Source organism: Nyctibius grandis, chromosome 7 (assembly GCF_013368605.1).
Source record: "Nyctibius grandis isolate bNycGra1 chromosome 7, bNycGra1.pri, whole genome shotgun sequence".
Classification (NCBI taxonomy): Eukaryota; Metazoa; Chordata; class Aves; order Nyctibiiformes; family Nyctibiidae; genus Nyctibius; species Nyctibius grandis.
In genome coordinates this window covers 36,953,080-36,967,572 of record NC_090664.1, presented here as the reverse complement: position 1 = coordinate 36,967,572, position 14,493 = coordinate 36,953,080, and the positions used below count along the sequence as shown (strand labels likewise).

General features: G+C 36.9%; 1 protein-coding gene across 3 annotated transcripts in view; it reads right to left on the bottom strand.

Moving 5' to 3' along the window:
• The window catches only part of CACNB2 (calcium voltage-gated channel auxiliary subunit beta 2), a 278,037-nt gene that overhangs the window by 24,240 nt on the left and 239,304 nt on the right, over window positions 1–14,493 (bottom strand). For 2 of the 3 annotated variants that reach the window (XM_068404461.1, XM_068404464.1), the window contains exons 7-10: window positions 10,513–10,646; window positions 7,060–7,140; window positions 6,687–6,745; window positions 3,485–3,594 (exon numbers count right to left, since the gene is read on the bottom strand). In XM_068404461.1, coding sequence (XP_068260562.1) covers window positions 3,485–3,594; window positions 6,687–6,745; window positions 7,060–7,140; window positions 10,513–10,646 — 384 coding nt within the window. Of the gene's footprint in view, window positions 1–3,484; window positions 3,595–6,686; window positions 6,746–7,059; window positions 7,141–10,347; window positions 10,368–10,512; window positions 10,647–14,493 lie in introns of all 3 variants that reach the window. The other variant, XM_068404463.1, reaches the window with a different exon arrangement.

Below are 14,493 nucleotides of genomic sequence, written 5' to 3'. Positions count from 1 at the left end.
TCGCCCCCGCACTAACCTCAAGTCGCTGTCGCTGCTGCCGCCGCTGTCCCCCATATTTAAATTGAAAATACCATACCGTGGTTTTAGAGAACTTCATTTGCTTTCCTGAAGTTTCCTGCCTTGTACATTGTACAAGTTTCATAGCAAGTGAAACAGCAATTGACTGAGCAATTTCAATTCCTCACATTAGTTTGTACATTTTTCAAAAAAAATAAAGCAGAGGACTCGTGGAAAAGTAGTCTGCAGACACGTAACTGAAGACTGAATCACAGCATACATAACCTAAAGATACCAAGAAGTTGCACAATTAACCTTCTTACTATTACTTCCTAACCTTTATTTTGTACAACTTGAGTTTGTAAACCTAATAATATTATTTTAATAGCATTTTTTTGTTGACTTATAGCAAATTCATCACACAAACTGAAAAATAAATATTCCACTATATGGTGTGATATTGCCACTCACCTCTACTACTTGAGCCAACTAAGTACTCACAGCAGTGGTATGTTGTCATCTTCTTTGTGAACCACTGCTAGAAGAGGCCACCTACCATCAGGCTACAATGATATTTTCTGATTCTGACTCTTTCTACCTTGAGGTACATTGCAGGTACATTGAGGCTGTAACACTCCTTGTACTTTCTTTCTTTTGCCTTGCACAAGGGTTTTTCCATCACCTTACAAAAGCAGGTCCCTTTTCTGACTCCAGGTTGTTTTAGCATATCTCAGTTTTCCTCCCAACACACTTCTACCACATCATTTCCCTCCCTGACTTCCTTCCTGGCTGGTTTTTGTCCTCCCATGGTTTACCCCGTGTCTGGAGCACAGACCCTGGAGGTACTTCACCAGTGGGTTCAGCTATCCCAGCTCCTATTCCATAACTCTGACCTTTTCCATAATGGATTTTCACTATTTGCCTCTCTCCCTTAGCCCAGCCACCTGCTCCTCCAGTTGAACATCTTTAAACAAAACAACTTTTTACTCCATAATCCATGCTACACAGCAAAGTAGGGATTGAAAGCTGAAAGATGAGCACCTTCCAGCTTTAGTTCTGCTTGGCTACCCTGATCCAATCTGCTGGGGGCAGGTTCTGCTCAGCATCATTGCTGGACCTTGTCCAGCGAGAGCTGAGTATTTAAGCAATTCAGATGCAAAGCTTGGTGTGTGTTAACAGCAGTTTCTAATAATTTGGTCAAGTTTTCTCATTATTTTCATTAAAAATGCCTAGAAACATGTAACTGAAATACTGTTCAATTCACTACCAAATTCCAAAACCCTGCTAGATTATTAGTACGGGAGTATTACAGCTTCTGAAAGAAAAGGTTTTGAGAATATTTTAACATAGGTGAAATAATTTTTGCCCTGACTTGATTGTTAAAATGACCTAGCTGCTCTAACTAATATTTCCCAAGACAAGTCAAAATGATTTTATAGATCAGTTAATATTTAGAACAATTGTAAACAACTGAAAACCTGATACTTAGCAGGAAATCTTAGGTTATAGTAAGAGGCCTGTTACAAAAACTAGAGCGACGTATCTATCTATTTATCCACATATTTACATACACACATAATCACTGTCATCTTTTGGGTGTCTTCCACTGAGGTTCTGTCAGAACTTCCAATTTAAATACCTCTATCAAAAAAATACCTTGACCCAAAGAAAATATGTTGATGTTCTTAAGGGTAAAGTTACCCTTAAGGTAAAGGTGTACACACCTGAGGTAAAGGTGTACACTATTGGGCTTCATTTATTTTTTATAGAGGTCTTTTCCTGTATAAATTTTTGTGATAGCTGTTTCACATATATGACAATATTTTAGCATGAGGAACAGATTATATGCTTTTTACTGCTGCATATATTTATGCAGTATTGCACAAAATTGCTCATGCTTTGTGTTCAGGCTGGGAAATTAATCACCATGGTTCTGTTTGTTCCACGAGTAGATGACCTTCATCTTTATTACCAATTCTCAGTTCTATTCAAAACAAGTGACACTTTATCTTTTCATTAGATTATTAAATAGACTTTGGCGACAAGACTGAATTCACATTGAAGAACACTCTTGTGTGCAAAGATATTCATTATGTTGTTACAGCACATTGCATTTGAAAACGCTTAAATTAAGACATACTTGGAAGCTATCAGACTACTTGCAAGTAAAGATTCACAGCCTGCACACAGCTGAAAGCAAGGGTTTTAAGAAGCAAATTTTGAAGAAAGGGAAGTCAAACTTTTTAAGGCAGAGAAGCTCATTCTAAGAAGGACAGCTACACTAGGAAAATGTTAAATACCCTGTCAAAGTACAGGTGTACTCAGAAATTTTGTTATAAAACTGATAAAGAACCCATTTAGTAGGATGAATGAGACTCTTTTCCTGTTTCACAAATTTTACAAGATTTCAAGATACAATGCTGTGTTCAGGGGAAACCAAGCTCTCTCAAAGGCTACTAAGAGAAATCTGCAGCCTTGTAAAGACAGAGACCTGGCTGGAGCATCCACTTGTGATCTAGGACATTCGAGTTCAAGTTCCTCCTTTTTTTAGTATTTGAGCAGGGACTTGAACTTGGGTGTCCCATATCCCAGCTGAGTGCCCTAACACAAGTATGTAGATTTCTGGTAGGATTCATCTCGGCTACCTCCAGGTGTCCCTACACAGGGAATGAGCCAGTGGTGGCAGTGGAGTCTCAGATATAATACACCTCATGCTACAGGAAATGCTGAGGTCAGTCCACATGAGCTGCGACTTCAAAGCGACCACCTTTTCCTGTTTACTCTAAGGATGCCTTGGAACGACAAGCTCCAGTGTAGCCACCTGTACTGTAGATGGTGACATTTAGTTACATCTTCCCAGCTAAGCTTGTTTTCCTTTCTGGCTAAGGAACATTTAATTACTTATATAACTGGACAAGCTACAGTACAAAAAGACTCATGTAAGATGGCAGATATGTATGCTAAGAACCTAGCTATATAGTTTTTAAAAAATGCCTCCCCTTTTCCATCCTTCATTTTTTGTACCAACCTCAGCATTAGTTTAAACTGATACTACATTCAGAAAATGTGTACTCCAATAATTTGTTCAGGTCTAATTATCAGTAGCTATCACTACTAGTGATCTTATCAAAGATAATGCACAGTATCAATAACATACATGTAATTTCAGGTATTCTGAAATCATCACTTCTATTTATCCAGAAGAATACCTCTTCAGATTTTATTTAGCTTATGGATGGCTACTTCTCCCCACTGAGGCAAAGAGCAAAACAGGAAAACTGAACATAAGCCGGATAAACCAAAATCAGCACTATATGAAGTTCATCTGATAGTGATTTTAAAATGATCTCTAGTGCCAGGATTTCTGAATTATGGAAATGCGTGATTTCCTCACAGCAGAGAGAAGGCTATTTTTAGCTTACAGATACGAATTGAGAGTAGTATATTTTAAAGCCTATTTGCAGCCAGCATCATTACAGGTACTTACCTAAGCTTGATCTTGTGTTAGATCGCTCTATTATCGCATGCTTACTAGGGTTGTTTAATACTGAGCGTTTGGCAAGCGAGATGTCTGCTGTGACTCGTGTAATTGATATACTGCAAAAATAAAATACAGTAAAATAGAACAGAATGTTATTTATCTTGTAGGGATGTGGGGAGAAAAAGAGGCTCATTTAACACTAGACGATAGCTAAGACTACAGAAAAACTTCTCCTCAGCAGTACAGTATGCTTTGCACAATGTGAACAGAGAAGAAACTTTATCTACTAATACTGTTACAAGAGCTATTGATAAGGCATCCCCCCCCTTTCTGCACAGTACTGAAACGCAGTACGACCGCTGACTGTAAAGCTACATGTGTCTGGGGAGAGGGGAGGCAGGAGGAGATCAGGGATGTGCTGCAGAAGATGGGATCTCCCTGGGGGGTCCAGGCCTGATGTGGTTAGACTTTGCACCAGCATCCCCAGCATGAATAGGCTGGTTTCTCCTTTCTCTAATTTTGATTAATTTGTTGAAAGCTACTGAATGACAACCTGACTTACTTTAACCATATGTATAAGACATATAGGGATATGCAGACTTAACAGGTAAAGGTAAGGGTTAGCAGGGAAACTAGTACAGCCATATAACTCTTATTTTTATTGTTCAGTTTACTAGCATACATTTTTTAACAGAGTGCAAGAGCTACCAATAATTTTCGAGAAAGATCCAGCAATACGCTGGCCACCCAAAAACACGGACCGGCATGCAGAGAAGCAAGCAAATGAAAACTCTGGGCTGAGTATCTGGCAGGCTCTTTTGTGTTTATGAGAAAAGATGAGCCAAGAAAGCAGTGGTTACTTCCAGTTGTTTGCACTGACCTGCTACACAACCTTCTGCATATTCTTCTTCCTAGGAAAACAGTTAACTCAGTTTGTTTTGCTTTAGAGGGTCAAAATGCACCCTTTGGATAAACTCCCTTTCAAACTCTCGAGTCTAATGAGGTTTAGGGGTCACACTCTTCCAGTGCTGAGAGTTAAATCAGACTGATGGTATTCCCTTGTTCTTCCTTGTATGATTTTGCTTGCAATTTAAAAGGAGTAAATGGATTTGCTAAGAACAGGGAGAGCTCCTCTCTAGCAAGCACAGTCAGATGCTGTTCATCTGAAATGTAACCAAATAGTCATTTCCCCATGAGCTCAACATGTGTATATGTTTATCTAAAACCCTATAAAATGTAACAAAGCCAGAAGTTAATACAGAAAAATAGAATTATTTGCACAATACTGATTAGTAACATAGTTTTGGAAATTTAGGCATGGTTTAACTTAAGCTAAAAACATAAACAAAGGTGGTGATTTCTGGCACACTTCCTCACAGATAATGCCATTAGTCTTAAAATGAAATCCACTATTAGTCATCTTTATTTGCTAATTGATGAACACTACAAACTTTTACAGCTTTTTGGGGTTTTTTTTGGTGTGTTTTTTTTCCTTTCCTGGCAGTCTTCCTTCCTACATGCAATAGAAAATAATTTTTCCCTTTTTCAAATGGAATTATTGTATATTGAGCAAAGCTGGATTTATCACTCTAAAAAAAGCTATTTTTTTAAGATCTTTTGACATCTTTTTAAGGTCATTTTAATGTCTTTTGAGATATGTAACACCAGGAAGAACAAGTCTGCTCTCAAAACAAAGGGCATGTATGTTCCTATCGTGAAACAATTGCAATAAGATTGGGGACAGCTTGACAGCAAGATTGGCAGTGAAAGCAGTAGCATGAATCTAAGAACCTCCTGTGCAAATCTGTTGAGGACCTTGAGTACCAATTCAGATTGCTACTGAAGTTTGGGATGCTTCAAATGTGCTACTATAGATATCAATTGTATTGAGAGTATTTGTGGCTTTACCCTGCCACAACTGGATCTACAACTGAAAATTAGGTATGCTCTAAAATAGTTTATGACATTAAGATACAACTTTTTTTTTTCTGCTTGCAACACTCACTATTTTGTTAACTTCCAATTCTGAAGGTACATATCTAAGATTTGACAACCCTGACTAATATAAAGAGGGACTACTAAGTGGTTAGGTCTCAACATCATCATTTTGACTGAGAAAATCCAACAGCTTAAACTACAGTGTCCGGTACTGTAAAGAGCTGAAGCTATAGACAGAAAACCTCAAGCTTCCTCTTGAAAGTTTGACAGCACCAGGACAGACAGAATAGTTCTACTGCTCTGCTCACTTTCAAACTAAATAGAACATTCATTGAAGTTACAGATATTATAACAAGACCTTCCCATTTTCTCATTTTTTCCCCCAAAATGTCAACCCACTAGCACATATTAATCTGGGGCCTGATCCAGTAGCAATATAATTACATGCGGAGAATCCACCTGATGTCTCTGGTCCATGGGTCCAAGATGTTTGAATTACAGAACATGCCACTCCTTTTAGAGATGGATTATCATTTGACATTTGTACTACAGTAATGCCTGGAGGCTCAAATACAAATCAGACCAGACTGGACCTTGCCGAGTACGCTGTGGGTGACAGGCTGTAACAGCGCTCAGATCAAAACCCAGTGAAGTGCAGCCTGTCTGCTACCAAGGGTGACCATATTTCAGCAAGGTGGGGGACTGACACCCCCCCCAGCAGTCCTTTAGAGACTTCCCATTTATAGAGTCCAGCACTACCGTCAAACCTAGCTCCCAGCTTGAGGGATCAAGAGTTTGACAATCACATACATTCGATAGTCTAAATCTCGTATCACTCTTTCCAAGTTAGATGCCACTGTAAGCAACTAGAGCTGAACTGGAATGGTGGCCCTCATCAGCTTGTATAGAACCCAGGAAGCACTGATGAGATAGCACTTAAAAAAATACTTAAACAGAAGGGTTTTTTTAATAGTACACAATTATTAAATCTGTAGATAAATATCTAGCAATCCAGAGTATGAATGTCAGTCATGAACACAAAGACATCCTTTTGTCCACTCTCAACAAATACATGCTCCTGAATACTTCCCACTGCAATACAGCCTCAGTGTGCTCTGCTAAGGAAGCACTATAGTCCACTGAACAAGGAATTAGCTGCCATTCCTAGTTTTCTACACACATTTTGCCAAGAATGTCATTATTTCTTAAAAACCTGGTAGTACCTAAACAGGACCTGAACTCAAGTAGATTTGCATTGCAAAGTACTTACCGCCCTTCGAATCTATGTTTTAAAAAATCAAATAATGCTTTTTGCATCATATCTGTTACCTAGAAGCAAACAAACAACAAATTAATAATCACATAGGAAACTCATAATACTTGATGCTAACAATAAAAATATGTAATAAGATTTACTGTCAGCTTTATATCTGAACAATATGATTGGAAAGTAATTTATTCTTCATCTGAATTCTGATATGAAATAAAATACATGTAAGCATGTATCCTGTAGAAGTAAAAACTGTCTGTATTTTTGCCTGTGATATAAATTATGTCATTCAGCTTAACTACCTTTGAACATTCAAATACAAATGAAGCACAATATTTTTGGCAAAATAAAATGATTCACAACGATCACTTACCTCATATCCCTTCAGAGATGGCCCCACTAAAACTACTGGTCGCATAGAAGGCACTACATCATAGGGAGGGATGTGCTCTGTCTGCAAAACAAAAAAGCTTTCAGCATCGCAGCACGTAGAGAAAGTGTTACACATTACTTACAATATTAGGAACTCTGAACTTCCAGTGATGTCACCAACACAGGAATCATGGATTCACTAACTTTTCCCAAAAACTGGTAGTACAAGACAAGGACATAATTCTTTGACTTTTGGTTTTCTTGCTGTTTTCATATTTGCTCTGGATAGCGACAAAACTGTTATTCTGGAGACATTCACATGTCCCACTCCATAATTCCTAATTGGTTAATTGAAAAGGTTAGTGATTTGAAATGATTGACTCGTAGAGCTGTGACATCTGTTTCCCAACAAAATTTTACGTAGGCAAATTATGAAGGAGAAAAATGAAACAAAAAGGGAGGGGAAAAGTATAACACATTTCTTTTCATGTTCAGATCTGTCCACTGCTTGACAAAACATTGTGACACCACTGCAAATTCCCATGGGAGCACTCATAGTCTGACCTCCACATTTGCATCCGCAATTCACTTGCAAATGAAATCAAAATAATGAGTGATCAAGTTAGTATTTATAGAAAATTTTCATAAACAGAGCTTGGGATAGCAATCCTTCCACTTTGGGAAGTTCCCATCACCACCCAAGAATGGATTCTGTTAGTACAATATTCACCAAACTACTTACTGATGTATCATGCACAATTTATAGAAAGTATTTTAAAATGCAAAGATAAAAAGATTGCCTGCTTCCAAAGACACAAAAATTTTTATAGTTATCAAAATAAAATATAAACAAATTAAACTGTTTTTTTTTTTCTTTAATAAATGGCTATTTAGTATATATAACCAAGAATGAGTCTTATCAGAAAGAATTTTTTGTTTGTAAGGAAGGGTTTGGTTTATCTTTGTCTTGGGGAAAAAATGATTGAAATCCAAACCCAGGAATGTGTAGGTGATATGGAAAAAGGTATGCCAGATCTATTTTTCAAATGTCTACATAGTACAAATACATCAGTCAAGATCACAGAATACAGTCATTGTTTGTTGTTTCAGTACTCAACCTATCCCAAGGTGTTTCACAATAACATTAAAATAAGTGTATACATTCCAAAACACAAAAACACAAAGACAGACATTAATACAGTGACAGCACAATGCTACACAAGCAGCAGTCTAAAGCAGTCTAAAACATGGAAAACATTTTTGTGAATGTTTTTCAACTTAATTTATCTTATTTTTCGTTACCTGTAGCTTCACCAGATAATTAGTAACATAAGAATGAATACTAGTGCCCAAGGCATCATAAGCACGTGAAATGAATTTACTTTACAAAGTGAAGAATCTGACTCAACACATTTCAAAGCAAAACGCTGCAATTATTCTGTGCCAGTATTAAAATGCAGCCCTCCACTGTTCTTCCTAATATTACTAATAATCTGATAAGCATATTAGAGACAGATCCTAAGAAAAATTCATTACAGATGTGTAAGTGCTTACAACATGAGTGTCCTGATGCAACAGATCTTTGCCTTAACGTGGCTGATTCAACCAAAGATATTCATGCTAGAAGTTAACCAGCTATTTGAAAATTAGGGAAAGCACAGAAATTACCTTATTTGATGGAATATGGGGTATTTTTAAAATCTGTTCTGTTGAAACAGGCTTTTTTTTTCCTCTAATCTTTACAGCCTGAAGTAATGAAGCTGTCAGCAGAAAATTGAATAAAAGTTATCACGGAAGCATTAGTTCTTTGATTTAGCATTAGAGGATCTAATATTTTCTAAGGGACTGACACTGAGCTATACAGCTTTCTCTGGCAGATTCAAGTTCAAATATGAACTCAGAATAAAAACTAGCATGGTTTTGACCATACAGCTTTTGCTCAGTGTTCTGACTATGTATGATTAGTTTGGGATGCCCATCCAGTATTTACTGTAAATGTCAGTATTACAAAACCCACTATAACCAGTAATGATTGTGATACAGAAGAAAAGAGGCACCACAGAATGAAGAGAGAGATGGGACTAGCCACCATCCAGGTCCAAGGTGGTTCATCTAGAAGCTGCATCTTTGAAAGATGCTTATGCAGACAGCATCCAATGCATGTCAACATGTATTATTCTTCTTTAGCATTTATACTTGGTTATAAGTATGATTAAATAAGAAATTACTCAGAAGCAAGAAACTGCTGTTGATTTCCATAGCGGTCTGTGAATGACACAGTAATTAACATACCATACTGAAGTAAAGACTGGTGACTTTGGAAATGAGAAGGATCCGATATTATTTGAAAGAGTTCAAGAAGAAAAGAGAGAGAGAAAATAATTCTTATTTTCTAAACATGAGAGCATCCACAGCAATGGCAACAGTGTCACTTGGCACTGTTTATAAGCACTAGAACAAGCTGTTGCTACCTGTAGATTTAAGTGAGTGGTTAAAACCAAATGAATAAGAGCTATGAAGATTAAGGTTTAAAAGCAAAAAAAACAGAAATGTGGTATTTCACTGCAGAGTTTGACTGCTACCTAATGTCTTGATAACTTATTCCAGCAAAGATCCTAGAAACGTACTGCAGTTTGCTGTAACAGGATGCCAATTGCATAACTCTGTAGTTATCTGAATTATCTATGGAAAGACATTGGCTCTCCTGGGAACCACCAGTATCATTTCCAATAGCTGAGATACTAAGAAAGTCTGACTGACGGATGGCAGTCCGGTCTTCCACTGGTCTGGAAACCGTCTGCGGTTTTCCACTGGTCTTGTTCACCTGCAGATTTTGCACCTAGTGAATGAGAAGTTCAAATACTGACTAAATTAAAAATACAGTGGTTTTGACTATTTGTTTTCTAAGTACAATCTGAGTGTCTGAGTAGATTCTGATAATAGTTTCAATAGATTTGAGTTATAGGAAAAAAAAACTTGAGAAAGATAGAGATAGAAAGAACAAGCATGCGCTAGAGACGTGCATTGTATGGATTTGTTAGAAATAAATTTCTCAAACTTTTAGAAGGGCTTCTAAGTGTGTCCTGTTATTCCATCAAAAAGGATAAGTACTGTAGCAGAGTTTCACGGATGCACTGAACTTGGGACTGTTTGTTTTCTTGTACTGAATCCCCTAACAGCTCGATACTTCTCTTCCTTAATTCTAGCATAGCTGCGGTGCTAATCTGGGGTAATAATGCTAATGATGCCAGTGGCAGGATAAACACAGGTAATGTCAATATAAACTTACCGATTTCTGCTTCTGCTTAGCTACAGCAGCATGGAAAAGAAACAAAGAACAACAAAGCATGCATGTTATTGGCTTGTCAAAGGACGCAGACAGTTAACAGGACTAGAAATGTGACGCAGTGCAGGTGAGCAGGTGGACAGATGGGAGCTTGGAAGTCGGTGTTACCTTCTTAAAGAAGGGCATTCTTTTCTCTTTGGAGAGGGGTGATGTTACACTGTTTGCACTGGGTTTGGGGGAGCGATGGTTTGCTGGAATATCATTTTCTTCTGCATCTAAGCCAGTGGCATCTATGTCTATAGCTATATACAGACAAACAATTCAGAATTATCAGATGACAGGGAAAGTAAAGAGGTTAAAAAGGAAATAACAGGTAAAGAAAAATAAAACTGTCCAGAGTAATAAATAAATAAACAAAAATTAAAAAATCAACCATGAATACAAAACACAATAAAACAAAGGGAAAAATTTAAAGGTGCAGCACATTAGGATTAGAAGACAGAAGGCAATCTGTAACAGCTACAATAACATTTTCCTCTGATCCCCTTTTACACAGCTACATCAGACATACACAGAATTACTCTTACAGAACAGAGCAATGGCTAAGTTTTTTCTTGTTACACTGGTGTAAATCGAAACTAGTTCACTGGAATAGATAAGGCTTTCACCAGTGTAAACAACAGAACTTGGTCAACAACATTTAAATTATTTTATAGCAATGAACACTAATTCAAAATGGGTATCATCAATTAAAATTTGAAATGTCACTAGAGTGTCTATGGGAAATGAAGAAACAGAAGAAAAATCACTTCTGAAGACAAAATCAGCCTGATACTGGTACAATAATATCTCCATTTATCTCAGGGTGGACTACAATTGGCATTTTTAACCATGTTAACTAAAAATGCACAGTAGTCATAAGATACATTTATTAGAAATAATAAAAACAGACCTACTAATAGTGAAAACTAAAAAGAATGGGTAGCAGAAGAGGGGAAATTGATCCCAGCTTGCCTCACAGACCTGGATCCTGTTATAAAGAGTAAGGATGTAGGCAGGGCAAAATGGAAGTGAGTACAATAAACCACTGATGTTCAACCTCTACCCCAAACGAATATGCAGCACACAACACTTATACCATAAATATAAAATATTTACCCTCTTTGACAAGTAAGTACAACAGATCAAGCAAAAATCATCATGGACTCAGAAATAAATACGTTTTCAAAATGCAAAGCCATGTTATCCTGAATGCTGAGTCCAACAGATACCTGCTAAATACATCCAAAACAAAACAAAACCAAACCAACCAAAAAAAAAAGGCACCTTGTTTACAATGCTCAATCCTGATCTTAAGTAATGTATTGAATTTGTCTTCAGAAAGCAAGTACATACACAAAAGCGATCCATAAACATGTTGTACAACATCACCCTTGTGTGCAAAGATCTTACCCATCTCGTGACACACACCGGTAAGACGTGCTTATCTTGCCATGCCATTAGGTCGAACTGAATCTAACTCTAAATAGATCTGTAAGCAGTATCGTTTGCACTGAGTTTCTCCAAACCCGTAATTAATCCCTGGAAACTATTTTGAAACCACCTGAGTGACCTGCTTTCAGCTGCTTGATGAGTGGGGTATCAACTAATACAGCAGCATTTGCTATTAAATTATTCAACAAATAAATATTTCTGTCAAGCCTACGTGCAGCTGCTGATTTAAGAGACACTTGGAACAGTGATCTCTTCTGTTTGAGTAAGGTATATTTTCCCATTTGAATCACCCACAGATCTAATGCCATGATGCCTGACAATCCTGGAGTTACAGGACTGTGCCTTTGAGCTTGCCTTTGCCAGGAAAGCCTGTGAGTAGATCCACACCCTGTTTCTATACTCCTGCTCCTAAAAACAGCCACAGAAAGCATGTAACATTTTCTTCTAGCAACACTGTTCCTTCATCCTCCTCATAAGTATAAAAAGAACACATTATCATTTTCTTGAACACAGGCCAGCACAAATGCTTTAAATCATTCATAATAAGGCATATTAAAACTCCTTTGGTTCTATGTTCAACTAAAATCATCAGTAAAGAAAAATCAGGGTTGTTAGGATTTTCCTGTAAAACAGAAACGCAGCATTTGATCAGCTAGATATCAATGTCTCCCTTTTTAATTCTCAGTCTTCACACTATGTAATATCTTCTGTGCTACTTCTTTTACTGTTAATTATCTTTAGTTCATTGCTTTTTTTCCAAAGTCATTTTCATCATTATCCCATCCTCTTTGGTGGCCCATGAGGACTGTATGGATTGATTACTATATCAATGTAATATTGATTATTTAAATGGCTACGAGCCTCCTTTTCATTTGCTTTTCACTGGTTCTTCATCTTGTGGGGGTTTTTTTGTTTCTGTGGCAGTAGTTTATATTGAAAAAAAAATCCTCGACTCAAAGTCAAAAAATGTAGTTAATTATTCAGTTACAATCTCTTCAACTCATTAAATAATTTATGTATTTGTCATTTACTATACTTTCAAAAAGAGGAGGCCTGGGAACAATAACTGAACTGTACTTCAGTCACTTGAGTTCTTGAGTTCTTGTGTTAGTCACAAACTATGCCTCTTTCACCCTTCTTGGGATGTCTTAAGAGAAGCAAAAAAAATACTGGAGACCCAAAATCTTAAGATCACAGAGTAAGCTAATGTGCACTATTCATAAATATTCTCCAAATCTTCAATGTAACTAAATAAATTTAACCAGATTTTCTTCTTTCTCCAGAAAAGCAGGTTTGTGAAAACTACTCTCTGAAGAAATGACTCAATGCAATGAAAATTACAGGATCGCTAGCGATCAGTCACTTGGTAACCAAAGTATGCTGGCCATTCTCTTACCTTTAACTTCTGTGCAACATTCTGAAAATTTCCTATGTTCTGCTGTCCAAGTGTTTTTAGGATACAAAAAATATTATAGCATTTCAGATCCTCTAACTATAAAATTACAACATAGGTCCATGGAAACTTTCTACTGCAAAAATGCAGTTATTGAAAAAGCAGGCCTTAACAGTAAATATATGACAGTTTAAAGCCATTGTAAAATAAAAGATTTAGGTATGTTCTACAGACTTGTGATGGATACATATTAGTGAACTAAAAATATATTTTCAAAAAAAAGGGAGGTAGGGAACTTAAGTGGAATTTTGATAAACAAACTGCAACTGTAATAAAAGTTGGTTGTTACAAACAAACTCATCATTTCAAAGAAAGATGTATTTTTCAATTAATTTAATCAAATGAAGCTATTACCATAACTTGATTGAATTCCTCTGTCTCTCTCTCTTAATGTCCATGTAAATACTTTAAAATCTTCAGGATCGCTTTAAGATGTCTGCTCTGCAGACCAAGCTCCATATAAACTGGTATGATTGGAAAATACACATCTTTTCCTCACTAGACAAGGCACTAGCAACATTCATTAATATTTTCTGATTTGGGGTATTCAAAATGTACATTTTCTGTCTCGGGAGAAGACAAAACATCCAGCAACACAGCAGCTGAATTTAGTAGAATTTTTTTTTTGGTAATCTTCTGCTATGCTCTTTTCAAGGAGTTAATACCAGTTTCCTCCACCAACTCGCCATGTATCTGCTTCATACCTCTTGAATCCAACCTAATTAAAGTTAAATCTGTCTGTTGTCAGTATTTGTGAAAAATTTGTACACAAAAGGCAAAAAATATCCAGTATGCTAGAATTATGTGAAGCATATCCTCATTATCGGAACTGGGAAACTAAAAGTTCCTATTATCATAAAATAATGCCATTCTTAATGCTACTGCAGAAACCTCTTGGGAATTTTTATTCTTATTGCTGCTTTTTCTCCAGGACCAGAAAGTATTTCTTGTTCAGCAGGAGTGCTCAGACCAGACCAAACCTCTAACTATCCTACTTGCAATGCAGTCTCATCCTTTTATTATGTCTTTTCTGTAAAACACCGCGGTAAAAGCAAAGAGGGAATTTTGTGGATTTTTAACAGCCCTAGCATTGCCTGAACTTGCTGGCATTGACTCAAACCAGCCTCACAGGGCAACGCAACCACCCAACCTTATACCTATGAATTACATGGAATGAGGAAAATAGGACTAAATGTATACAA